Genomic DNA, 26,799 nt, shown 5'->3' with positions numbered 1-26,799 from the left:
AACCTAACCTGGCTGTTGGCTGTAGCTTTATACAGTATTTGCGTGGTGTATGGGAGTTGTATCCATCTTCTCAACCAACTTCTGGCAAGAAGGCCAATAATTTAAAAGTGTATGGACCTGAATATTTTAATTTTTTGGAAGATAAAAATGATTGACTCTTTTGGCCAAGTTGTGTGTGGACCGCAGACCAAAGCCAGATCATATAAAGTGATCAATAGTGTTAACAGAACTGTAGTCTCGCAAAGCCAGACCAAACTACAGCAAGTAGTAGGGTCTGGAAGCACTCTGTTTAGAGCCGTCTATTCGGGTGGGGAAACCGGGGAAACTGGGCTAGCCTGTTTGTATTTGTTTAAACCAATCACAATCATCTAGGGCGGGGCTAACCCCGGGAAGCAGCAGCGGTGTCCTGCAAAATAGTGCCGGGGGGGGGACTTATTTTGATGGAACGTCTTTACGTCCAGAGACTGTCAGAGAAATGGCTAAACCCGCAAACGCCACACAAAAACTATTAAAGACAAAAGGAATATACATAGTGTGTTGCTTTCTAACCAGCATGTCAAGACACCATACACTTTAGCCCCCGAGGAGCTCACGGGATAACTTAACCGGAGTTAACTAGCCACCCACGTAGTGTTATCTCTGGTAACATTATCATCGGCGGTTGAGAGGACGGCTACGGCGGTCGAGTAGAATTTTTAGCATTCGAGAACTTATGTCACCACCTCCTATCGCTGTAGTCAGAGCCGTAGTCCGTCTGTTTACAGGCAGAACAGGGTTTTGACGTTGTGAGCGCTACACCAACTGCAGCAAGTAGCCGTAAGAGTTGCTAGGTGATAGTGGAAGCCGTTGGAATCTTTCCCCGTCGCTAAAACACCGCTGCATAGTCCCTAATTCACCAAAGAAAGGGAACGGCGGATCTTAATCTAGCTGGTTATAAGGTCCGGTGCTCAATTCAAACCCCCACGCTTCATTTTCCAGAGTTTATGAGGGTATTTCTGCCCGGGGGTAGTTGTACAATGAAGTTGGACAGCTAGGCTAAGCTAGGATGCATCCCGGACCGCCGCCGCCAATATTATTATCCCGAAGTATCGCCACACTTTATATCTGTCTACAGTAATGTGACTTCTCACACCCTGTGTGTGTGTGTGTGTGTGTGTGTGTGTGTGTGTGTGTGTGTGTGTGTGAGAGAGAGAGCGCTGCACATAAGCACACGGGTTGACTGAGCGAATTGTTTCCGAATTTGAGGGGGATCACAATAGGGGAAAGCCAGCAACCGGGGGCTGCGTAGCTTTTCGACGCAAGCGAATAGACGCTGGCGGAAGTGGTCATGCCAGACTAACAGAACTGTAACACACACACACACACACACACACACACACACACACACACACACACACACACACACACACACCAACGCACTTGCACACACACACACACACACACAGCCTGGTTTTTCCCCACTGGACACATTCTCTTTCAGATATATTTGAATACCTATAGCAATGTGGTCTAGTTTTAGAGAGATGATGAGATAGCTCCCTATGTGCATCAATCCAGGGCCATGTATCAAAAGCTGTCAGCACCCCCTGTGTGGGAGGCTGGGTTGTTTACGGCCTCCAGAACACCAAGAGCACCGGTGGGAATCAATCTGTCTGCTGCTGGAGCGAGGCCAGCTAAGGGCCCACAGCAAGAGCAAAGCCCCGGGCCAAGGATGTCCACTCCTGGGTTAGAAAAAGCAAGGGCCCCATTGTTCACCATCCAGCACCATGATTAATGGCTGTCTTTTGGTCAGGCTGGTAATCATGAGAGGAGGAGAGCCACGCGAGACTAATCCGTTGGGAGCAATCTGTCATTTTTAAGAAACACGCTCCTGAGGTGGCAGCATTCAGATGCATGCCCCGGAGGTGATGAGTCTGGACATGGGTGGCATTTTTGAAGATGGAGAAGATGAGCAATATTTCTGCCTGAAGCAAACATAATGGGAATTGCTTCAGTGTGGTAATTACATCGTGGTCTATAAGTAACAGAACATAGTTGAATTTGGACATTGCATGACCTTTAGAGAGTTAAACCATTTTTTTAACAGCTTTGTCTTTACTTGATTGGTGTACTAATGTATATTATGAAGATATAGCGACATGATATAATTCTCTTGATTAAATTCACTCTAAAATGTAAGGTACAAATACAGTATCATATCATGGCATCAAATCAAATCAAATCAGTTTTATTTGTATAGCCCAAAATCACAAATACATTTGTCTCAGTGGGCTTTACATTTCATACAATATGATATATGATACAATATGGCACCCTGCCCTTACACCGTATGTTGGGATTTTACCCATCTCAGTTAAAGCTCTAAAAAAATCTCTACCTTGCCAATCTTCATGTCCATCATTACCCTTCTTTTTGTAATGGATCATTCTAAATACAACATAGTTAAGAATTTATGGTTTCCATTTGGATTAATTTGTTCTGTGTAATGTGCCAACAGTACTTGTACATACAGGAGACCATATAGCTTGTTTACAATTATACTATTCTGTTAGTCCCAGAGGCAACATGTAAACCTTCACATATTACTGGTGTAGAAATAAAACAATTTGGGGCTAATCAAACAGCAGTGCAAGTGATGCACCACTCAAATTGTCCTATTTTGTTATACATATTAAACTGATAACTTATTCTCTCTAGACTAAACTACACTTCATTTAAATATCAATTGTCCTATTTTCAGTTATATTTCTATTTTGATATCACCAGACACTGACGCTGTTTATCCTCATAGTTTATTTTAGACAGCTTTATCTTCCCATGGAGTGACATAACACCGCTGTGGGAAAAAAAAGAGTGACATGGAATTTAAGCAGACATTCACTTGATGGATTGTAACACTTTTAGCACATCTTAACTAGGCAGCTGGTTCATGTTGTAATTGCTAACAAGGGCCAGGGAGTTTAGGAGTGTCAGGAGGGCGCACGCCATGGGGAAAGACAGGATGGAAGGTGGGAAGTGTTGACTGACTTCTTAACACCCGAGCGCAACCCTTTTCTTTGGTTGCATTTCTCTTCCCTCATATATGACTCTTTTGTTTTCCTGACATAGAATTTCCCTAACGTTTGATTTATTTGATTTAAGTGATACTGCAACTATTGTGTTGTCAATGTTCTTTTTTGTCCCCTCCCTTCCTAGCCTGTCCACAGGGAACCTATGGGCAGGCCTGCAACAGCCTGTGCCGCTGTCAGAATGGAGGCTCGTGTGACCCTATGACCGGGAAGTGTTTGTGCCCCCCTGGAGTACAGGGCCTGCTCTGCGAGGATGGTTTGTACACACATTCCTATAGAAACACACATACACACGCACGCACATGCACACACACACACACACACACACACACACACACACACACACACACACACACACACACACACACACACGCACACACACACAGGTCTGAAAACAACAACCAGGCTCTTAAATTTAGACATTTTGTGCTTGTGACCCCTTTATATTGAGCAATACTTGCTGATGATTCATTCATGCTGTTGCATGTAGTTCAATGGAAGAGGGATTTTATCTTACAAAATTGTTTAATCTCAGAGATGTAAAAGGATACAATCACAGTAGTTTTTAGTTAAGAAAAAGGCAAACATTTAAGAAAAGTCAGAAAAATAACATAATGAAATGTTTCAGAATTTAATGTAATCTTACTTCAATCTGTGATGGGCAAAGTGTCTTTTTTATTTAATTTTTTTAATTTATTTTAACTAAATGTGCTCTTATCACAGTGGAGATTACTTAAAAAAAAAAAAAGTTGAGCATCCTATTCGATTCTGAAGTTGCATTATCTATGTGTACAGGTTGTCCGAGGGGTTATTTTGGGAGACACTGCGGAAGAAAGTGCAGCTGTCCAAACAATGGACCTTGCCATCGTCTGTATGGAGGCTGCCTGTGCTCTCCAGGACTATATGGCCGCCTATGCCACCTGCGTGAGTACCAACCAACCACTGCTTAATGATGACCATGATGATAATGATGGTGATACTTTCACAAACAACAACATAATACTGGCTAGGCATCTTTTTAATGCTGCCATGGATATTGGATTGAATGCAGAAGTGAAATGGAAGCGATAGAAATATGACGTGAAGAATGCACGGTGATCAAAACCACTCACTTGTAATCTTAAGGTTTTTGTGTCATGTCGATTATCAAAGTCCACACTTATATACTGTGTAATTGAAGGGCAATAACTAAGGAACTGATTAATGGGCATGTGCCTGAACCGTAGGCCTGAACTTAATTGTATACATCAACTGTAGTCTCACCCATTCATTGACCAGGAACACAACAGGTGTACAAAAGTTCAATAAAAAACAATAAAAAAATTGTAGTAAAAACGATATCCTCTGTGGACAAAGTCATGGAACCTTATGACAATCAAATAAAAGGAACTGCACGTTTCCCAGGTTCATTTATAGGCCCTGTACACCGTGTTAGTTTTTTTTTTAACAATAAACCTACAACCATATAAGGTTACATTCAGGAAAATCATGTACACATTGGAGATACAGAGCCTGAGCTTCCTTTTTAGAGTCATATTCCCTCTTCGTCGCTGGCTGTACCTGGCCGTTTTGACGGTGGCACCAGGTGAGAAGGCAGCTCTCTGGGAAGCCAGTACCCTTCCAGTTTTCCCTCGATAAGGTGTACCGCCAAAGCAAACTCCTCGTTGTCCAGCATGCCGTCCCCGTCTACGTCGGACAGCCTCCAGACGTGAGCGAGCACAGAGTTGGGCAGGAGGGTGTTGGTCATCCACTCTTTGACTTTGGTGCTGCTCAGCTTGCCCTCGTTTGGACTGAGGTTGTAGAAAATCTCGTCGTATTTGGGCTTGTATTTCTCCACCGACCACTCGTCGAAATCCACCTCGCTGCCGTCTTCGTCGATGGGCACTTCCTTGAAAGGGTCTCGCCTGTAATGCTCGCGCCGAAACGTCCCCAAGAATTCGCCGTCCAACACACTGGGCAGGGATCTCTTCCTCAGTTCTTGCTGTTGAAGCGCGGGCACCAGGTTTGCTATGTCGCTGCTAAGGAGTTTATCCAAGGAGGCCATCAGACTCGGTTTCAGTGTCTTGAACTTTGAAAAGTTTTGACCCATTAGTTTCTCCTGAAAAAAAAAATGAATGAAATCACATGTAAGGCTCATAGAACACATTTGGGGTAAATACATTATTTTAAATATATGGTGTTTGGATACCAATTCAAAAAGTAAATATCTGACCTGCATCTTGGCGCAGTCAGGGAAGTCGCCTGCTGGCACTCGATGCTGCTGCTGGATCTTGTTGAAGATGACAGGAAGCTGGTAGATCAGGTTGTGCTTCTTGCTTTGTTTGCAGAAAATGGTCGGCATCTCCTGCTTCAGGTAGCTGATAATATGGGCATGAGCCTATAGGGCAGCGCAACAAAAACTAAATCACCATAACTGCATATTGGGTTGGAGACAAGTTTTACAAATGCATACATCAAGTTAGAATATCAAATCCAAAGTCGCTTTATTGTCAATATCTTCAATACGTGCCAGACATACAGAAGAATCGAAATTAGGTTTCTGTCCGACCCACGGTGCAATAAGTACAAAAGGATAAAATAAGATAAGATGAAATTAAGTAATATATACAATACATTCTAAATAGTGCAAAAGGTAAGGCAACAAAAAACAGTATAGAAAAAGTAAATGAATTGAAATGTGCAATATGAGGAACATTATTTACAATATGTGCAATATGCAGTAAACTGAATAAAAATAAGAGTGTACATTATAGTGTACTATACGAGATCTCTTCTCACCCTTACTAATCGTGCCCTCTTGACCAGGTCGTTGAGCTTGCGTACTGCGGCGTTGCGTGGCAGGTTCCTGATGTCGTTCAATAGATCCTCCTCCTCCAGTTCTATCAGCTGGTAGTGGTCACACATCTGCCTGGGCTCTGACCAGAATGACCCGATGTAGACGCGCAGGATCTCGGGGGTTCGGAACACTTTCCCCAGCGACCACATGAGGGAGCCATACACTCTCATCAGCTGCTGTGAGTCCACCCTGTCTGCTTTGTTGAGCACCACGCGCAGCTTGTCCTCGTAGCCACACAAGGCGCCGAAAGCCCTCGTGAGCTCATCGGAGAACTCCAGCTTGTGTGCGTCAAACAGCAGGATGATTCGATCCACACGCTCCGCGAACCAGCGCAGTACTGCTGGGTAGTCGTACCCTAAGGGAACCAAAAACACAGGGGTTTTCATCGACACTATAAATATTGAGGGGCAAGTCTGTCTCACTGCCTTACAGATGAGGAAGAACATGTAGCATATCCACCCAGTGGCCCACTGGTTTTGAGCCATAATAGTTACACCCAGAGATGAATGCGTCCAAAAATGCAAAGCAAAGACTTTTTCAGTTACATAATGCTCGTCCCCTCCCTGAAAGTTATACTGTAATACAACTCTCATCTGATGGTGCTTCTAACTTCAAGAGTTTGTCATAGTTGGCCTGCATTGTTCTTATTTTATTGCATCCGCTGTGACTCTCCTCTCACTGTGCATTTAGATCCTAGTCCTGGCAGCAATACAATGCTTTCCAACTTTAACTGTCTAAAACCAAATAGTCAGACACTGACAGTAAAGACCCATTTTATTGCTCCTGACATTGACAAATAAATGAGAAAAGGTGTTATACTGCCTCACCTCGGCTCAGTTTTCTCTTAGCAGCCGTTAAGATTCCCGGCGTGTCGATAATGCTAACGCTCTCGAGGACTTTGTTTGGCATCTGTACGCACTGAAACCTGCAAAGACAACAATTTGTAAACATAGAATAAAATCCTAGTCAATAAAATCTCAGTGATTTATTTAAAACAATACATGTCGGATTAGATGCATACTGCAACGTGTGTTTCACTACATTCATGCTATTGAAAGGCAGAACATTGGCGAAGACTGTATGAAAAAAAGTAGAACGAACAGCTTGGAAACAAATTCCATTATTTCCACCTCTGGTCTTACCTCCCTTCCCTCTTACATTATGTGAAGTATGTTCTTGTGAAGCAATCGTGCAAGCAATTTGTGCCCAAGCCTAATTTCCCCAGTTCAACCTAACCTAACCTAACCTAACCTAACCTGCTGATTCCCATCATCACCTGTTCAGAAAAGCATTTCCGAAAGGGTCGAGGTTGCGAAAGGGCTTTTTCCGATCCACTGTGAGGGCATTGCCGGGGATGATCCCTTCCACCTCTCCATGCATGAGGGCAGAGAAGCAGTCGGTGGTCGGCTCTGGCCCAACTCTGCTCCCAGGAAAATCTTGTTCTATGAGATACCTGAAAACCCAAAGAAGCCCATAATAAACCACCATTAACAACAACCCCAAGCCATCAGTGTTATACATTCAGCAAAGTACGTGCACTAATATGAAGTTTTAAGACTAAAGTTTGGATTCTTTACCTGATAAAAGTTGTCTTTCCTGTTGAGTACTGACCCATCACCAACACCATGGGTTTGTTGTCAAAGTCGGCGTCCTCATAGCTGGGAGAATGAAAGTGATGGAAGGAGTAGTGTTTCTCTATGGGCAGCAGTCTCTTATAATAAAGATTCTTCAGCTCCTCTGTCACAACATTGACGTCCCCCGGCGGTGTTTTAGGGTTGCTCCAAAGCCTCCGGATGGACATGGTGGTGGTGGTGGTGATTTAATTCCTGCTCTGAAATCTCTCTCTCTCTCTCTAGTGTGGACTGTGCTCACTCTTTCTAAGACCAAACCGAATGATGGCAGAATGTGCACAAGGATTATTATGGAGATTCACACACAGCTGTCTGCTCCATCCTACAGCGGGACACTTTTTGGAGAAAGGGTGGAGAGGGTGTAACCACAGAGCATGCAGCTGCACCAAACATAAAGCTATAGTGTCGAGAGGGACAGGGTGGAGTGCAGTTCAGTTCTTTTTTTTGTTGCTGATTAGGGACAATCTTGGCTGAAAAGTGCATTTTGATCGTTGATCGCAAAATTGAAATGGTGGATGTGGCAGACAGTGCTTTAGTTTTTGAAAAGTCTTACATAATATTCTACAGCTCATTGTTCAATTGTTTTATGTTGTAATACAATTTTAAAAAGGAAACTATCGACAACTCTACACACTTTTATAGGGAAATGGCTTTCCCAAAATGTCTGCCTGGTCTCAAATTAGATTTGTAATTATTATTATACAGTTCTATGGATGAATGATGCAGCAAACACAATCTTTTGAATCGAGTGAAACAACAGATATAGGTCACATGACTTAAAATTGCATAAGTACAGTGGCTGGGTGTGTTCATTGACTCATGCTCAAACGTAATCTGAAAGCAGAGACGGTTTCATTTTCACACGTCTTCTAAATTAAATATAACATATAACATTAGTATAAGAATGTATTTGCTTAAAGGTGCTACGAGGAACTTTTAAATATTTCTGAAACAGTCTAATTTTTCCTCTGATGATCATATATTACATGTATCAGCAACTGAAAACATCAGTGCAAAGAATGCTATTTTGATATAGTTTTCTCAATGCCTTTGTCATGGGTACGCTCACCCAGGAACAACAGCGTAGTAAAAACACTACAGCTTTTGTCCATAGGCGGTGCAAGCATTAACACAAACCGAAATTTCCTCAGAGCACCTTTAATCTAAAAAGGCTTCATCTAAAGTCGTGTTACTGCACTAACTACTGTACGTTGTGCCGCTGCTTGCTCTTTATACAGTAGGTACGTTTAAGTCGTATGTGTATATTTCTTTGTGCAATATCACCGTGAGAACATGTTGAAAAAACCAAGCACCACTAGCCACCACATCAAGCTAACTGTTGCTATGTGGGTGTTTTGTTCTGATCTGGTCTGGCCCTCAGCTTGTCCCAGGTGGACCCACGGTGCAGGCTGTTCCAAGGAATGCGACTGTGTTCAAGAACATTCCACTGGCTGTGACCCCAAAGCAGGGAGCTGTTTCTGTAAGGCCTCATACCACGGACCACAGTGTGAGAAAGGTATGAGCACATCCCAAAACGCAAACTCGATTTTATTTAGCAACAGCTTTAGCAATGCGAGATACCAGGAATTAAATGGTTAAGACTATTGTTTGGATATCTTGATTATTTTTTCAGGTCGGACTGCCTCACTTGCACCTCCACAAGTTTCGATGTACTGGACATGTTACTGTAGCAGTGACCACAGTTTCAAATATCATGACGGCCCAATACGTGTATTTCCTGGTGTAATAATACAGTAGAACTTTAGTTGCAGAAGTGACACTAGCTGAGGAGAAATACACTGGGAGCCATGCTGCTTCCTTACAATGCAGTTGTTATAATGCTTTGTATTTGGGAAGCAGAGACTAGCCTTTAGTGACCACAGAATGAAGAAGATAACTGATGATGTCATGCCTGTCTAGAAGGAATTATCCTAAGGGGGTTTAAAACAAAAGTTTTGGAAATGTGTTTGAGACTTCTTTTCATTTCCTTTCTTTGTTTTGTTTTGTTGCTCTGTGTGTGTGTGTGTGTGTGTGTGTGTGTGTGTGTGTGTGTGTGTGTGTGTGTGCGTGCGTGCGTGTGTGTGTGTGTGTGTGTGTGTGTGTGTGTGTGTGTGTGTGTGCGTGCGTGCGTGCGTGCGTGCGTGTCCCAATGCAGAGTGTGAGCTTGGCTTCTTCGGTGCAGGCTGTGAGCAGCCATGTGACTGTCCAGGTGGAGGGTCATGTGACCCCAGGACCGGAGAGTGCAGCCAGCGATGTCCTGCAGGCCTTCACGGAGATAGATGTCAGCTGGGTGAGAGCAAAACAATGCTGCTTTAAAGTGCATTCAACTACTGTAATAGGAATTTGTTACGTTGCACATTTTTTCCAAACGGAATGTAAGTCAAAGCAGCACAGTCAAGTATTTACATTTATTATAATTCATAGATTTCAGGTCTAACTTTTGTTTTCAAGAGTTTTCTTTCAAACACATACATTCTTAAGATCATGTTTTACCTTTCAATTATATGAAGCACAGCACTGTTACTGTATGCTGTCTCCCATCAAAGCTTGACTCCACAGCGCTCTCATGTGGCCATGACTCTAATAGTAAAAGATCATCGTGGCCACACTTTACTGTAAGCAATGTACTGTCTGTGGATATGTGAAGTGCGTGGGTGCCTGCACTCTGACACATGCGCCTACATGTGTGTGTGTGTTTTTTTTTGTTCGCGTGCTCCTAGCTTGTTCCAATGTGTGCCTGTGTCAATACAAATTATAACGAATGACCTTTCTGATTTTCTCCACCTTTTGTCACAATCTTTTTCAATTCACCTATCAATGTTTACTCTGTCCTTTCCCCTATTCATTCTCTGCTACCCTTGATGGATTGGGGTGGATTTAGTAAGTGTAATAAAAAAAGGGCTTCCTTTCTTGAAGTCACCTGGTCAGCGCAGGTGTTCTTTGTTATTACAATACGGTACAACTGAAAATATGCAGTGTGTTCCTCCGCATCAGGGTGTCCCTCTTGCTGTTTACTCTGCTGGTTGATGGCAAGTTCAACCTCTCTGTTTTGTAAAAAATCTAAAATGTTACTGCAAATAGTTCTGGAGCCCCTGTACTGGTGCACAGTCAAGGCTTTGGCATGCTTGGTTTGTTGTTAAGCCAAAAAGCTAAATATCTGGATTTTAGCTTAAGTTGCAGGTCATGACAGGGGAGACTTCCTTTTAGTAAGTAATGAAGAGGCTATTGGCAGAGGCTGAAAAAATAAACCCGAAAAATGATTGATGATCAAGTGTTTCTAAAATGTCCCTTCTACAGTTGTCTTTCTGGACTCGTTTTTTGCAATGTTTGCCAATCCAGTTATGTGTGTGTTAGCTTGTTGTTTAATGTAACTGTCTCTGGTTTTAACCCATTGTGTTTATTGCTAGCCTGCCCGTCACTGAGCTATGGCGAGAACTGCCGTCTGACCTGTGACTGTGGAAGAGCTCCTTGTGATCCGGTGACTGGACGGTGCATCTGTCCTGCTGGGAAGACTGGACACTCTTGTCACAAAGGTACATTTATTTTTGCATGCGTTTAATTAATTCGGGAGCATGTTAAAGGTGCTCCGAGGAACTTTCAGTTTGTGTTAGTTCTTGAATCCTTTTGGACAAAAGCGGTTGTGTTTTTTCACTACGCCAGCTGTTGTTCCTGGGTGAGGGTACCCATGACATAGGCAGTAAGATAAACTTTTTTTAAAATAGCTTTATTTGCGCTGATGGTCTTGTTTGCTGTTTGTTACATGCCATTAATGATCATCAGAGGAAAAATTAGACTGTTTCAGAAATATTTAAAAGTTGGTGCACCTTTAATCTCATTTAGTTGTGGTAGACTGCAGAGAATGTGATTGAGGGCTTGTTTGAATCATAAGCGGCTTTAGGGTTTTGCAGTGAAATTACTATAACACAAGTGGTTTACTGATCACTTAATCTGAAAGATACTTTATGCTCTCCCCAGACTGCCCTGATGGATTCTGGGGGTTGAAGTGCCAGTCACCTTGTCCCAACTGTGAGAACAGAGGCTCCTGCAACAAGGAAACTGGCACATGTGACTGCCTACCAGGCTTCACGGGGAACCTTTGTCAAAATGGTGAGTTTGAATCTAATTAAGACCATGTGATTATGTTGACTCTTTAAGACTATTTTGACGGTCAATTTTAAATCTGTGTCTCAAATTAAGACATGCATTAAACAAAAGTTGAATAATGTATTGCGTTTATTATTTTGCATTTGCTATGAATTCATATTGTAGTGTTTAAAGTAATCTATTTAGTAAAGTTTCATTTTAATGAAATGTGTATTTTTCAGTTCCTCCTCAGCATGTGTAAGTGAAATAAAAGTAGCTTACTAAAGCACGAACCCTTGGTGTTGTTGACAGAGTGTGCCCCAGGTTTCCATGGAGCAGACTGTTTAATGCGTTGTTCATGCCATGCTGAGGCTTCTTGCAACCCAATGACTGGACTCTGTCTCTGCCCTCCTGGCAAAAGCGGCATTGACTGTGACTCATGTAAGAACTGTTTAACGGATTAACCTTACAAAAAACATAATACAATTGGTGATTTCAGTTTTGTTTTAGGTTTTTCAAGGAATGAAAAGTGACAGACATATTTGCAGTGAAAAGCAAAACACTTAACTAAAACCTTTTGCTCAGCTGTCACTGCAACAATTTTCTAAACCTTTACAGCGTGTGCATTTGGTCACTGGGGCCAGGATTGCCTCAGTCAGTGCCAGTGCAAAGACATCTCTCTGGGCTGTGACCCAGTCAGCGGTCAGTGTGTGTGTGAGGCTGGCTTCACCGGAGACCACTGTGAGAGGAGTAAGTGAACTTCCTAAATTTCACAGGTTCATAACATATATTTGAGCAAACGCTGCCACCTATGGTTGATTGGCATTATAACACAGTTTGAGCTCATTTACGATACTGACAGTAACTTCCTGGGTGCTTTATTTTCTTTAAATACATTATTTTCAGTGATTCAAAATCTTTTCTGCCAATTACTGCAAAGCTGAATGAATGTGTGAATGACCTGTGTTATAAACTGTGCATGCTGTTGTGATTGCTGGATGAATATAGAGAGGTTTAACACGTATAACAAAAAAATATCACTAACTTCTCTGAGTACCTTGTATACAGATTTTACAGTGCTACTTTCCAAAGGCTTTACCTCCACACACTTTATTTAGTACTAAAGATAGTATAAAACAAGACAGTATTCCATATGAACAGTGATTGTAACCTTTAGTTGGCTGAGTATGCTTAATGGTTCATTTGAAATGTTAAGGTATTTTTTTCTAAATCTTTCTTATTTGCTTCCCTGATTATGTTCACTGTTAGAGTGTGTGAATGGCAGGTATGGTCAGGGATGTGCCCAGCAGTGCCAGTGTCAGAATGGAGCCCTCTGTGACCACGTGAGCGGAGCCTGCACATGTTCACCGGGATACGCTGGCACCCACTGTGAAAAAAGTATGATCTTTTTTTGTTTCTCACTTAAATGACTATCACACTATTCTTATGAAGCTATTAAAAAAAGTGACTTTCAACCTGTCTTAAAATGATAAACATGTAAATACATTGGTTATACAGAGTTTAACAATTGGTTTAAGGTCTGATTGGCACTTTTGACTGAATTTATATGCACAAAAGGGTTAATATTAATATATTAATAGTGTGTGTATTTTAAAATTTTTTAAATTTTTCCTGATAAACCCATGAATACATATATACACTATACTGTATATATATATTTGTTTCAGTTAAGGACACAGTTAATCAAAAAGCATCTCTCATTGTTACCGAAACCATCTCTTACATACACACAAAGAAAACTCAATTCCTGAGAGTACAAGGACATTTTCTGCTAATTTTTCCCCAAAATGCAGAACTATCACAATTTCTCAATTGTGCTGATTTTATTTTTCTTATAAAGTATTACACTGAATATTTTGGGGGTTTACCGGTTGGAAAAAACGAAAAATTTTGAGTGATGTGAGACACGTTCCTTTGCCCATTTAGTCCATCTCAATCCCCTGAAAGCAATATATTGCTCTCCTTTGCAGGTGACATTACTGCTGTTTGACTCTTACTACACTAGAGGGCGGTGCAGGACACTCTTCTGATTTTCTGGTCCCTACCACAGTTTCAGTGAATCATCAGACATATTTTCAATGAATCATCAGATTGTCCGTGTAATGTCATAAAGAGAAACATTTTAAAACCGCACAAATCCCAAGATGTAATTTGTCCAAGTCCTTCTGGGATAGATGGAATGTGTTTCACAGGCGGCGGAGTCTTTTCAAGCCCCCTGCCATAAGCAAACCCCTTCATGTAACTAATATTTTTCTCATCATTTGGGATATTTTCACTGAGCTGAAAGACATACCAACAGTCCAAGAGTCTTAGCCGTGTAATAGATTTGCTCTTGATTATAGTCTCTTGACTTGAAGTGGCCCTCGGTGTTATTGCAAAGTGTAAGATTTAGTGTAAGTGTACTACCAGGCCAAGAAATTCATACCACCTCGGTAGCGTGAGGGGAATCGTAAATCATGGCCGTGTGTCACACTAGAACAGGGCTTCACATCCCCAGTCATAACAGTCTAATGGCCTCAGACGCGGATGTCACAGTGATTGGACGTTGCTGTGGAAATAGGGCTATCGGTCTGACCAGATTCAGTTTTTTTTTTCTGAAGGCCCTTTCTCCTCAAACAGAGGTGTCCAGTTTCTCAGTCTTCTGCATGGGGCCTCTTCCGTCAGGAGAAGTCAGGAAGAGGCCTGTATGTGCTGTGAGAAGGACCAGATCTCTCTCTCTCTCTCTCTCTCTCTCTCTCTCTCTCTCTCTCTCTCTCTCTCTCTCTCTCTCTATAGTTCATCTGTTTGAATGAATTGAAATGGAAAAGAAATGTCTTTTTTCCCTTTTTTTTAGTGTTTGTTTCTACGTGGTTGATTTTCCTCCACCCGCCTGTTTTTTTTTTCTCCGCTTATTTTATTTATGGAAATAGCTGGTTTCGGGGGCAAAACTCAGAAAGCTGGTTTTCTATGGCCAATGCATTATTTCATTGAGCATTCTTGTGGCACTGAGGTTGATGCTAAACATCTCAGTCAAGTTCTTGTCAGAGGAACCAAGCTGTTGTGCTGATGACATGGTTCCTGCTCACCAGACCACTTCTCCAATTAATGCGGACCGTTCTCTGTTTTTCTGGTCTGCAGCTTTGATGTATGCGTAAAAAAAAAAAAAAAAAGATTGCAGTAAAAAGAACTCTGGCTCAGCTGGCATCAAACATCTGCTGTTTTGTCCAAGAGACTTTGGTTGTTTTGGTTGTTATTTGTGTTGACCTCTTCTTTCAGTGTATAGACCCCTGAATGGCACCAGGAAGTTCTATTCTATACTCATGTCTATCCGCTCTATTTCTGTGGTCTGCACTCCCCGGCTGTGTGGTCCCTCGACCTGCTTTATGGGCTGACAGCAGTGGCTCTTACACAACCAGGGATCTGGAAATAATCCTCCTGTCTTAAAGAGCTCATTTAGTCTGGAGATGGAGTCTTTCAACGATGGCACAGTGTGTGTGCTTGTGTGTGTGTGTGTGTGTGTGTGTGTGTGCGTGCATGTGTGTGTGTGTGTGTGTGGTTGAAGCGAATCCTCTGTGCCTACCTATAAACAAAGAGACAGAGGTAAGAGTCTTCACTTTGCAAACACTTGCAGGCGCTGTGCTTATATCAGATGACAGATTTCCTCTCTGTGGTAAATATGGAAACCAGTCGCCCCCTGCTGGCATAAACAATTAATAAACTTTGCCATTCAGAAGTGTCATATAGTGCCTGAAGATTTAATGTAATGAGTGAGTGTGTGTGTGTGTGTGTGTGTGTGTGTGTGTGTGTGTGTGTGTGTGTGTGTGTGTGTGTGTGTGTGTGTGTGTGTTCGCTGCTGTAGACTTCATTTCGAAAAAAGTGTTAAAACATGTTGAGGTGATTACTGTGTCTGGTGTAAAGACAGACCTCATTAAAAGGGAACATCACTCATCTGAGATGTTCCTTGTTTATTCTAACATCATAGATGCGTTGAGGCCCTGTTTTTTTGACTGGTAAATAAATGATAGAACACAGTGAACATTGCTGAAGCATTTTCCCGCTTGGACAGAAATATGTTGCCATGGTCTCAGCAAATCGCTATCATAATAATAAACAACAGACTATTAACTAGTGATTTTTTTTTTTTTGTGCTGCAGACCTAATATACAGCTGGCCTAAAATGACAGCATCCTCAGTGGGCTTGCTTTAATAACATCGCTGCTTAACCACTACAGAGCCAGGCAAAGACGTCATGCTGTCAGCGTGGGAACACAGCGATGGCCATGCCAGAAGGGAGGAGGATACTTTTCCCTAATTTTAACCCTTGAGGCAAAAAAAAAGGAGGAGAGGACAGCATCATCAATTGGTGCAGGAGAAAGAGGGTACGATGCATAAAGTGTGGGGGAAACACCCTGAGAACCGTGGCATTTAGAATACCCTAAACCACCAAGTTACACATTCCTGTTGCACTCCCAATTTGTGGTTTCCTTTTGGTAACATGGTCCACTGCTTACCCTTATAGATAGAAGAAGTAGTGTATAAATGAGATTAAAAGCTGCTGCTTTCTGAGATAATTGGGAGAGACTCTACCCAAAGCCCTCGCCACATCAGGCTTTCTCACGTGTCGCTGTGCAACTGAAAACAGGAGAGGGCACACGAAGAGAGAAACGTCTGCAGCCGCTGTCAATAACTCAGACTTTGGCAGCGCTCCTGTAAATAGAGGCCGCAGTGGAATAACTTTTTTGTTTTAGCAAAAATACAACTTTTATGCTCGAGTTAGGACTCGATCTCTCTTCACTGACAAATTGAGCTATCAGTGATAGGCTGTGAATAAACAGTCATTCTTTTCTTCTCTTATGAAGTCATGCTTACAGACAATATTTACATCCCAGTGGTGGAAGGGCTCTTTCACCACTGCTGCCTCCAGCAGCGTTCCTGTGGATGGGAGGCACTGTGTTTACCAAACCCTCTTGAGTGTCAATTGACTCTACACACACTTAAACAATCTCTCTGGCTCTCCTTTAGAATGAGAAACAGACCCTTCCGCTGGCATCTCCTTGCATCAGCAGTGATCCTCTAGGTATGCATGCATGTGTTCATGGATATGTGTTGCGAGGTGGGGGGGGGGGGGGGGGGGGAGACAGCACAGTAACCTGGCTTTGTTTTGCCCTGTATTGCTGGGGCCTGTGGACTCAGCAGGTGCTCTAATTACCGGCTCTCTGTGCCCCTTCTACCCCCAGAAAGGGAACGGCCTCCGAGCCGCCTTGGATTTTGATGTGGCCCAGATCTACCACACATGTGGGACATTGGCTCACTTAACGAACGCAGGCCCTCTGCAAATGAACAGCCACAGCGTGGTGCTGCAATTTGATATTGGTATTTTCAGTAGGTGGTAAGACAGAGAGGGAAAGTAGGAGGAGGAGACGAGAGTTAGATATGGGGAAGGGAAGAGAAAGAGCAAACAAAAAAAAACATTGGCATCTAAACCTTTTCCTCTCCTTTTTTTATGAAGCTGCCAGTTCTAACCAGTCGGATGTTTTATCTTGGCCCACAGTGTGCCCGGACGGCTTTTACGGTCTTGACTGTGGCCAGATGTGCGAGTGCAGGAACGGTGCCCGCTGCCACCACATCACAGGAGCCTGCCTATGCACCGCCGGCTGGGCAGGACCACACTGCATTCTGGGTAATGGAAGCCACATCATTAAAACGGGGTGTGAGGGAGGCCCTCACTGCAGCCCATCACGACATCCTCTCCTTAAACACAACTATGATGTGTTTTGTGAACAATTATCTCCATAATGAGACAGTGCCAATGACTCTTTTAGGGATGGGTAAGGGTGGAGAAAAGGGGGGGGGGACATGAGTGCCCTCTGGCACACATTTGCTTTAATGGAGGTCTATTCTGGATAAATGCACCCACGTGTTTATAGCGATCAACGTTAGGGGAGGGCCAACATAACTGGGAAGACTCTTTAGCACCAAAGCAATCAGTGTTCTCGTGCTAAAGTTTCTGGAGGATTTCATGCCGTCGTTTTAATGAATCCGGTGCAAGGCCCACTAAAGTTCTTGGTCTGTCATTCTGCAGTCCTATTCAAGACTTTCCTCTTGCCACAGCCATTTTGTGGTCCTAACTACCAAAGCCTATAGTCAGCAGAAAGCCACTCGCATGACTTAATGATGCATCTCTGTCATTAGCCCATTTTCCTCCTTCTTAGACCCCAAATGTCATCTCGAACTTTGATCATTAGGGAGAAGTTTACGATATGTGTGCTGAAAACCATAATGTCTCAAAATGTGCTGCAGCTCTCTATAGTCTCGTACATTTGCTGCAAATATAGCTGCAGTTGCATTTGAAGTTAATTCCTGAATGTGTGTTTGTGTATGTTTTGTGATCATGTGTTGGTAGAATGCCCAGAGGGTAACTTTGGTGAGCGGTGCAGTCAGACCTGTGAGTGTCAGAACGGAGCCAGGTGCGACCACGTCAGCGGGCGCTGCAGCTGCATGGCCGGGTGGACTGGGGTCAGCTGCCAACTGCGTGAGTATCTCATCACTCAACTAGCTCAGTACTCATCATGATAAATCCCCATCAAAAGTCTTCCAGCTATTTTCTTAGAAGACAGTAACTGTGTGTTGGAAATGTGGAAGTGTTTTATGTCTGCTGCTAAAAGAATCCAGTGGTTTGCATTCATTCTCGTGCAATATGAATATCAATGGTCAGGCTCTTAACACTTGTAATGCCTTGCGTTATCAATCTCAATGAACAAATTTATTTTATACTGTACATAAAATAATGGACAACAGAGGCTGCCTGGAACTGTTAGATGAATACATTAAAAAAGAAACATCTATAATTGTATAGCTTCTTCAAAAATGGTAAGCAAACAATGTGTAGTCAAGGAGATACAAAATAACACTGGTTTGATCCTAAACTAATAATCATAATTGCAATACTATTGTTCATCGCATAGGTATAAAAATATGCACAGAAAAATGCAAAGACATAAATACCAGTCAACATTCTATCAAATGATTAATGGCTCGGATTAGGATATAGAGATTGATAGACGTGACCTTTGGATTTGATTCTTATAATCTGTGTTATTTCTTAATCAATGTCAAGTTAGTATGGTTGTCAACATTCTTTTTTTCATCATAAACTCATTCATGTTATTAACTTTCTATATTCTGCTGTTTTATTTGTTTATTTGTGTGAATTCAGCCTGTCCTGCACTGCATTATGGGGAAAACTGTCTGGGCCGGTGTCTTTGTCAAAACGGAGGCTCTTGTGACAGCGTGACTGGCCAGTGCTCCTGTCCTCCCGGTTGGACTGGAACCACCTGTGAGCTAGGTGAGTGCTAGCCTACAGTTCTATGTATTACATTGTAAGGAGGCGAAACAATGTAACTCTTAAACCTCCTTTTTGTTGTTTGAACATGTTGTCAACGTGTCTCTCTCTAACTACCCAATTCAACGTATAATTGAAACAATCCCTGCGTTCCAAATCACATACTCTTTCTTTTTTCTATTCTTCACACTACATCTGACCATAAAAATAATCTAGTTAGCATGCAGTTAGGCTTACAATTGGGACAAACATTTACTTATTTATTTCATCATAACATTGCACCTTGATCTGGCTTCGTCGTTGTGACGTCACTTCCGGTGCGCACTGGACTGTGGGTCAGAATCGACTAGCATTCTGATTTCAACACTAAAAATATCGGCAGGATGTAGTCGACATCCGGGTATTTTTAAGTATACTAAATCTGACCACAAGAATTGGGACATCCTCAATCTTTTTTCTACCATACTAAATAGCAGAAAGTATGGGTAGTGGAACACAGCCCTATTTGTACTTATGAGAAAAAATGAATGATATACTTCCATCTGAGGTTTCCTTTCCCTCTCTCCTAGAGTGTGAGGAAGGACGCTATGAAGAGAACTGCGCCCAGGCTTGCAGCTGTGTTAATGGAGGGCGGTGTGACCGGGTGACAGGGAGATGTGTGTGTCTGCCTGGATGGACAGGAGAGTTCTGTCAGTCAGGTGACCACTCTTTACATTGGACATCACTATTGCATTACAGCCTATTAGTAGTACTTATTAAGCATGTTTAAGTGGTGATTGTCATAGAATGTTTCACCATTGAGATATAGATGTATAGCACCATCAGGCAGGCAACCCCATGCTGTCCTGGAATTGCCTGCCTGATGTGTCTTGAAAACAAAGTGTATCCTCCTAATCCCTTTGCATCTGCATATCGCTTATATTTCTGTTCAACAGCAGTGGCGGAACACAAGCAAAGGTTTTTCTTTACTTTTGGACCCATAAAACTTGCTGCGTCAAAACAATTTGTGCAATTTAGCCGTGTGTAAATAAACACAAAAACTATTTAAAAAAGTAGTTTGTTCTCAGACTCTAATGTCCTAAAAGGCTGTACACCAAACACTTGTGTGTTTTTTTCTGAAGCCTGTTCTAAGGGATTCTTTGGAGAGGGCTGTGAGCGGAGGTGTGACTGTGTCCATAGCGCCAGTTGCCACCACGTGACAGGCCGCTGCGAGTGCGAGCCGGGCTGGAGAGGAGCCATGTGCGACAAACGTGAGTGTGTTTATATGACCGAGGACAGTTCTACAACAGAATGAAAGTGCCAATAGAGAAGCTTAATTATGTGTTACCGTGTGTGTGTACGTTACTCTCCTAGCTTGCCTTCCGGGGACCTACGGAGCATTCTGTGGCCAGCGGTGTCAGTGCCAGGCGGGGGTGTCCTGTCACCATGTGATGGGGAGTTGCGGGTGCCCAGCTGGACTCACCGGACCTGGCTGCGAGAGAAGTAAGAATGAATGGTTTTAATGGTTAGGTGCGGGGTTAGTTCACGTTTCACAGAAAGCATTTCGATTTGTTCAATTGTAAGAGAAAACTAAGTGCTTAACATCTTTAGAAAATGTAGTATCTGACAAATGTCCCCATATGTATAGCTTGTTATTGAGAAAGCCTTGGCACGCGGCTAATTTCACTGTCATGTCTTTAACACCATTTGGCTGACATATGTGCCGTGTTGATAGAAACACTGTCACCCTGAAAATGCACCACTCCCAATGCATCATGGGAGTGAAGTGATCACCAAGAAGAATCATTCTGTTAATACTGATTACATTTGTCCTCTTGGGAAAGATTAACCATTTATTCCATTCCAGTAAAATGCACTCCGCGCCAGGCACTAAACCCTCACTGTCACAGGACTGTATGCTAATGTTTCATTATTTAGACCGTACCCTTTAGGACTTTATATACGAGCGGCCCCCGCTCACTCAACCCTTCAACGCTCTTTCTACTCCCCTAGCACCACCACCTCAGCTCCCTTCCTCTCCTCACACACTCCCCAGACATCTGATAAATGTTACACACCAGTTGCCAAGTAAAACAGAAGGCATTGTTTTTGTCTCCTCGGCGGCGGATAAGGGCCTTTGGAAGGCAGACATGCATAATGACAGCGCTCGTAATTGCCTCTTTAGTCTGGACTCCTTTTCTTATCTGTTCCCCCTGCTCGCTGCCTGCTGCTGCTGCTGCCTGACCGAGGAGTGAGTCTCAAACCCCCAAAACATGCTTCGGTTCACAGATTCATCTTGTTGGCTATGACTGATTGTCCGTGGACTCCATTCATTATTGTGATGAGTGTATACGTATGTGTAAGCAGAAAGGGTGTGTGTGAAAGAATGTCCATCTGGGTTTGGGAGGGGGGGGGGGGGGGGGGGGGGCTCCAGGGGAAAGTTGTTGGGACTGGAGTTTTTTTTGTTTTTGTTTTGCCGGTCAATGAATGCTGAATGTCCCAGTCAGTGTGTTCACAGAGGAAAAGGGAAATGGCGTTTTGTCTTTGTTCTCATAAACACAAAAAAACAAACTCAATGTGTTCCTGCTGTTGTTGTGTAAATTTGGTCAAAACTACGCGTATAGCTGTACAACGTAATGACTTCAAGTTGGAGTTGCATTTGTGAGCATTTGTTTCTTCATTTTCTTGAATGTATTGTATAGACACAATTTGAATGCTGTATTTTAAAGTGCATTATAATGTTTGGTTCCTATTTGAATTTTACCAATGTGACATTAAACTTGATATAAGTTCATTCAATAAGTCAAACATAGTGAAGTTTATTTCCTGTAGTAATTATATTGTCTTAGTAAAGCCTTTGATAGACAGTTTGGGCCATAGCACAGGTCATAGAAAATATTGGTGATAGTGTTCATTAATTATTTACAAAAAAAACATAGTCTAGTCAATTTCGACCCACGTACATTTGTGTAGTTTAGTTTTACGATGACCCATGCATGTAAGGGTTAGGTTTTACTCTGCAAATCATATGTCCACTTTTTTCTTGATTTGACCAAATCCTAATGTGCATTAATAATGTGTCACTCTGGATGCATCTGATCTTAGCCTGCCCTGCTGGCGTGTTTGGACCAAACTGCAGCCAGCTGTGCCAGTGTTCAGGAGACCAGGAGCAGTGCCATCCTGTGACGGGGAAATGCAGCTGCTTACCTGGTTACCACGGCGCACGCTGTGAGCTACGTACGTATACTGTAGATTACCTGATGTCACTGTGTTTACTAATACCAGGCATGAGCAAATAGGACTTTTTGTTCAACAGGGAAGTTGGGTTGGAGAAATGTGGTTACATACAGTATTTTGGCCCAATTTGTAGATTTCCTTTTGAAGTCGAAGATGTATACATTATTCATGAATAAAAACCATTCAGGATTGTAGAGCATTTTTGTTCATGTCATTATGTAAGGGTGCTTGATTTACAATCTGCTGTACAAGAACTTTTCTCTATATGCTGCCATTTCTTTCTGTTTATCTTACAGTCACATAAAATATAAGCCAGAGACACAGACACACACACACACACACACACACACACACACACACACACACACACACACACACACACACACACACACACACACACACACCTGCAAATGGAAACATCAAAAAATCCCAATCAAATTGCAATTACCGTCCCCCCTCTCTTTTACGATTCTCTTTCCTTCTCTTTGTTGTGTTCTGTCTCCAGGATGCAGAGCTGGGACTTTTGGGCCAAACTGTAAGTCCAGATGCAGCTGCATCAACGGCGGCCGCTGTGACTTCAGGACTGGGGCTTGCTACTGTCCTCCGGGCTTCATCGGAGCTAACTGCAGCTCAAGTAGGCCGCCAAAAAAAACTTGCACCTGTTTATGCTCCAGATTGGAGATAGAATATAATCGAACTGCATCTGTGTGTTGGTCAATTGTTGTTTTGGAGATTTCCAGTCAACCACGAATGAGGCAACCACTGAGGCCTATGAAATTAAGGATGATGTCAATTCTTCATGACCTTTTTGATATTTTACCTTTTGTCATGTGTATTGTCACAGGTTGTCCAAATGGGTACTATGGAAAGGACTGTAGCAAGCTGTGCTCCTGTGGGGAAGGAGGGCAGTGCCACCCAGCAACTGGGAAGTGTGTATGTGCCCCTGGAAGGATGGGACAATCATGCCAACAAGGTAACACACAATGAAGTGATATATCTTTGGCTGTTTGGATGAGTTAGCTCATGCTAGGGCAACTATGACACACCTGTCCTTGCTGTGTATACTCACTTAACATTTTGAAGGTTTGTCTTACGATATTGCTAAAGATTAAGCGAAAATAACATAAATAGTCAATGCAGTTCAGATGAGTTCAGATGAGAATGCTGTAGAAAGAAAAATCATACGGACTGAATCACAAAAGGCAATTCATTGTTCAACTTGAAGCAAGACGCTATCAGAGTTATTAAATATGGTTTGTATTTAGTCTTTTTATCTTCCAACCTCAGTCCCCACTGAGACTGACATGCATCAGTGGCAACCACAAGCCCTAATGAGTTCTTCAGAAATAGTACGCTTAACTGGGAAAGTTAGAAAAAAACACAGCAAAAGTGAGGGAGCATTTTTCATCTTTTTTTCTCGCTGTATATTTAAGTAACAGATTCTCCATTTCCTCAGTGTTAGGCCTCTGATGATCACAGGGGCTGTTTTTCCCGGGAAAAAAACAGTCAGGCTTTTCTTAATCTCGCCCCTGTATCAGCAATTCAGCTGGATTGCAAGCGGGGGATTTCCATCACTGCTTAGCGCTAAATGTTCTCTTCTTCGGCCCTCCTGCTTGTACTTGGACATACCACCTCTTAAGTCGCTCTTGTTGAATGTTTACAGAGACCTATAAGTAGCTCGTTCTCTGTGTTCCGTGTCGCTGGATCTGGCGAGGGAGCAAATAAATAAACAGGAGAATCAAAGACGGCTTCCTTATTGTTTTCCCAATCTAAATTACCCAGAGAAACATGATTATTCTTTTATATCAGTGCCAAATTAGACTACTTTGCCATCTCTTTTAATGAACTGTTGCTTAAATAAACATGCATGTGGTTAGTGCAATCTGGTGTGTGTGTGTGTGTGTGTGTGTGTGTGTGTGTGTGTGTGTGTGTGTGTGTGTGCGTGTGTGTGTGTGTGTGCGTGCGTGTGCGTGTGCATGCGTTGTGTGTGTGTGGGAGAAAGACACAGATAGACAGAGCTGAGTGACGACAGTGTGTTTCACATTGCAGAGTGCACTGAACGGTCTTGAGGTTCTTGTGCTGTCCTGATGTGTTCTCTGAATGTGAATGCAGCATGTCCTAGGGGGCGCTATGGCCCACAGTGCAGACACACATGCAGCTGTCAGAATGGAGCTCTGTGTGGCCCTGTCGACGGGGGTTGCAATTGTGGACTGGGCTGGACCGGAGTGCACTGTGACACAGGTATGAGTTTAAACACACGATAGATGCAACAGAAAGTAATCAGAACTGTTTTATTGTATGTTAAGTTTTTTTTTTAAATTGCTAACAAAGGGTGATAATAGGCAATCAACAAATAGGATTCTCCAATATAGTAGATATAGTAGTTATCATGTTGTTGTAATCACAGTCTCTTCATCAATACAGCTAGGTATTCAATGACACTGTGTGTGTGTGTGTTTGCGTGCGTGCGTGCGTGCGTGCGTGTGTGCGTGTGTGTGTGTGTGTGTGTGTGTGTGTGTGTGTGTGTGTGTGTGTGTGTGTGTGTGTGTGCGTGTGTGTGTCTGCAGCCTGTTCACAGGGGAAATATGGCCTCGATTGTGCACAAGACTGTGAATGCCTCTACAATGGGACGTGTGACCGTTTTGTTGGCTCCTGCAGCTGTACTGCTGGATACTACGGCCCCTCCTGTCAACACAGTATGCGAACACTCACTTATAATAGAAATAAAAAAATAAGCTTGGTGATAGGGTTACCAGGGGCCTCACTGACACTTCTGTAAAAGCAGAGCTAGAGATGACTTTATACAGCAGGATCACATTTCTAACCAAACCCTTAAAACAAGTAACAAGTGTACTTTTTGTCTCTCTTTAGGATGCTCATCTGGGTTCTATGGAGTGAACTGTGCCCATGCGTGTGACTGTAAAGTGGGCCAGACCTGTGATCATGTGACAGGCCAATGTTTTTGCCCACCGGGGTACCATGGTCCACAATGCCAAAGACGTAAGTACTGTATACATTACTATCAAAAGGTGCATAAATATGCATGTCAACAATTTCAGTAAGAAATGAAAGGAGGGTCAAAACCATTAACTGTGAAATCAAACAAAACAAGTTTGAATCCCTTTTTAAAGATATCTCATCTTTCAAGTATTGGAGAGCTTTGTCAGATACTTGCAGTTAAGCAGCACCATGGAGACAGCACACATAGTAACAAGTTTGCACATTAATAAACAGCCACCTGGATGCCCAGCTGCACGGGCACATATTAGCATACATGAATAAAGTATGTTTTTTTCTTTCTTTCTTTAAAAAAAAGAGAGTCTGTGTGAGTGTGTTCTGGCATGCAGACAGACAGGCTAGTAGGTAGGTGGGCAGGCGTGCAGGGCTGGTTATTTGATGAGAGACAGGTGTTTCCCGACTGCTTAATGCATTCCTGCTCCATCCCTGTGCCCTCCTGCCTGCTGGCGGGGCTTTCCACCGCAGTGTGAGCACCTAAATGGCCACTTCAGCCCCAGCAGGAGATAGGACTGAGCATTGCAGAGCAGCTGTAAAGGCAGACAAACACAGACATGGCTCTGTGTAAGTGTGTGTGTGTGTGTGTGTGTGTGTGTGTGTGTGTGTGTGTGTGTGTGTGTGTGTGTGCGTGAGTGAGTGTGTGCGTGTGCATATCTCTAGCTTATCCTTTATGCGACTGGAAGATAAGCAGAAAGAAATGGCAGCACGCAGAGAAAGGTTCTTGTCATGTGAGATAGTGCACTGCTGGTTGCCTCTGTGCACTTTTACATAGTTAAATCTTATATATTTTTTTTTGTGTGCATGGAAGTTAAAAGTAAAAACACGAAAGTTGATTGTTCTAACACCTACCTTCTCCTCACTAAAGTAAACAGACCACCTTTCCTGAGTTATGTTATTATTGAAGACAATGAAAGTGCTTATATAATGGAAAGAAATGCAACTGAATGTATGATGTGTGAGTATCTGTGTTTTTTTTCTCTCTTTAGGGTGTGAAGCTGGCACATTTGGACCGGGCTGTGAACAGTCATGTGACTGTGCCGGTGAGACCCCATGTGATTCGTCGACTGGAAGGTGCCTCTGTCCTCCAGGAAGGACAGGACAGAGATGTGAAGAAGGTAGACGTCCCATCCAGAGGAAACACACTTTATTTTCTTTTTTTCTTTTTAAAATCCCTTCTTTATACCTTCCTTCTCTCTGTCTTTTCTCCATCAGAATGTGGTGGAGACCGCTTTGGCCCGGACTGCTCTCTGTCGTGCCAGTGTTCCCAAAGGGCCCGCTGTGATGGACTGACTGGGCGATGCCTTTGCCCAATCACCTGGCTGGGCCCCACCTGCACTGAAGGTAAACCTAATAAGCTCCCATTGACACACACAACGAATACACACACACGCTCAAACGCACACACAATCGACTAGCGGGTGTCAAGCTAAAGCAAAACAGACATGCGCACACACACCGACTCCTACACACACACACACACACACACACACGACTAGGGGGTGTCAAGCTGTAGCAAAACGGACATTCAAACACACACACACACACACACACACAAGAGGTCACGGGCTGTAAAGCTGAACCAGCTTTAGTGAAATACTGTGTCATGAA

At 42.9% G+C, this 26,799-nt stretch overlaps 2 protein-coding genes across 3 annotated transcripts in view; one reads left to right on the top strand and one right to left on the bottom strand.

The window, feature by feature from the left end:
• egfem1 (EGF-like and EMI domain containing 1) overlaps nucleotides 1–26,799 on the top strand; it is a 59,548-nt gene that overhangs the window by 30,680 nt on the left and 2,069 nt on the right. For both annotated transcript variants that reach the window (XM_080053603.1, XM_080053602.1), the window contains exons 15-37: nucleotides 3,196–3,324; nucleotides 3,864–3,992; nucleotides 8,917–9,051; nucleotides 9,691–9,825; nucleotides 10,943–11,068; nucleotides 11,511–11,642; nucleotides 11,931–12,059; nucleotides 12,237–12,368; nucleotides 12,888–13,016; nucleotides 17,170–17,298; nucleotides 18,022–18,150; nucleotides 18,835–18,963; nucleotides 19,530–19,658; nucleotides 20,082–20,210; nucleotides 20,314–20,442; nucleotides 22,045–22,176; nucleotides 22,682–22,810; nucleotides 23,021–23,149; nucleotides 24,289–24,417; nucleotides 24,744–24,872; nucleotides 25,048–25,176; nucleotides 26,178–26,306; nucleotides 26,404–26,532. In XM_080053603.1, the coding sequence (XP_079909729.1) occupies nucleotides 3,196–3,324; nucleotides 3,864–3,992; nucleotides 8,917–9,051; nucleotides 9,691–9,825; nucleotides 10,943–11,068; nucleotides 11,511–11,642; nucleotides 11,931–12,059; nucleotides 12,237–12,368; nucleotides 12,888–13,016; nucleotides 17,170–17,298; nucleotides 18,022–18,150; nucleotides 18,835–18,963; nucleotides 19,530–19,658; nucleotides 20,082–20,210; nucleotides 20,314–20,442; nucleotides 22,045–22,176; nucleotides 22,682–22,810; nucleotides 23,021–23,149; nucleotides 24,289–24,417; nucleotides 24,744–24,872; nucleotides 25,048–25,176; nucleotides 26,178–26,306; nucleotides 26,404–26,532 (2,985 nt within the window). The remainder of the gene's footprint in view (nucleotides 1–3,195; nucleotides 3,325–3,863; nucleotides 3,993–8,916; nucleotides 9,052–9,690; nucleotides 9,826–10,942; nucleotides 11,069–11,510; nucleotides 11,643–11,930; nucleotides 12,060–12,236; nucleotides 12,369–12,887; nucleotides 13,017–17,169; nucleotides 17,299–18,021; nucleotides 18,151–18,834; nucleotides 18,964–19,529; nucleotides 19,659–20,081; nucleotides 20,211–20,313; nucleotides 20,443–22,044; nucleotides 22,177–22,681; nucleotides 22,811–23,020; nucleotides 23,150–24,288; nucleotides 24,418–24,743; nucleotides 24,873–25,047; nucleotides 25,177–26,177; nucleotides 26,307–26,403; nucleotides 26,533–26,799) is intronic.
• Nucleotides 4,032–7,778, bottom strand: LOC307271207 (EH domain-containing protein 2-like). Its single transcript, XM_080053604.1, has 6 exons — nucleotides 7,482–7,778; nucleotides 7,181–7,357; nucleotides 6,732–6,829; nucleotides 5,847–6,259; nucleotides 5,281–5,445; nucleotides 4,032–5,166 (listed from the first exon to the last, which is right to left on the bottom strand). The coding sequence occupies exons 1-6, from the start codon at nucleotides 7,703–7,705 to the stop codon at nucleotides 4,600–4,602; spliced, it is 1,644 nt and encodes a 547-aa protein (XP_079909730.1). The 5' UTR covers nucleotides 7,706–7,778; the 3' UTR covers nucleotides 4,032–4,599.

The sequence above is a fragment of the Ammodytes marinus genome (assembly GCF_949987685.1).
Source record: "Ammodytes marinus genome assembly, chromosome: 3".
Taxonomy (NCBI): Eukaryota; Metazoa; Chordata; class Actinopteri; order Uranoscopiformes; family Ammodytidae; genus Ammodytes; species Ammodytes marinus.
Note: the sequence above shows the minus strand (reverse complement) of the source record. Positions and strands in the feature narration are given on the sequence as shown.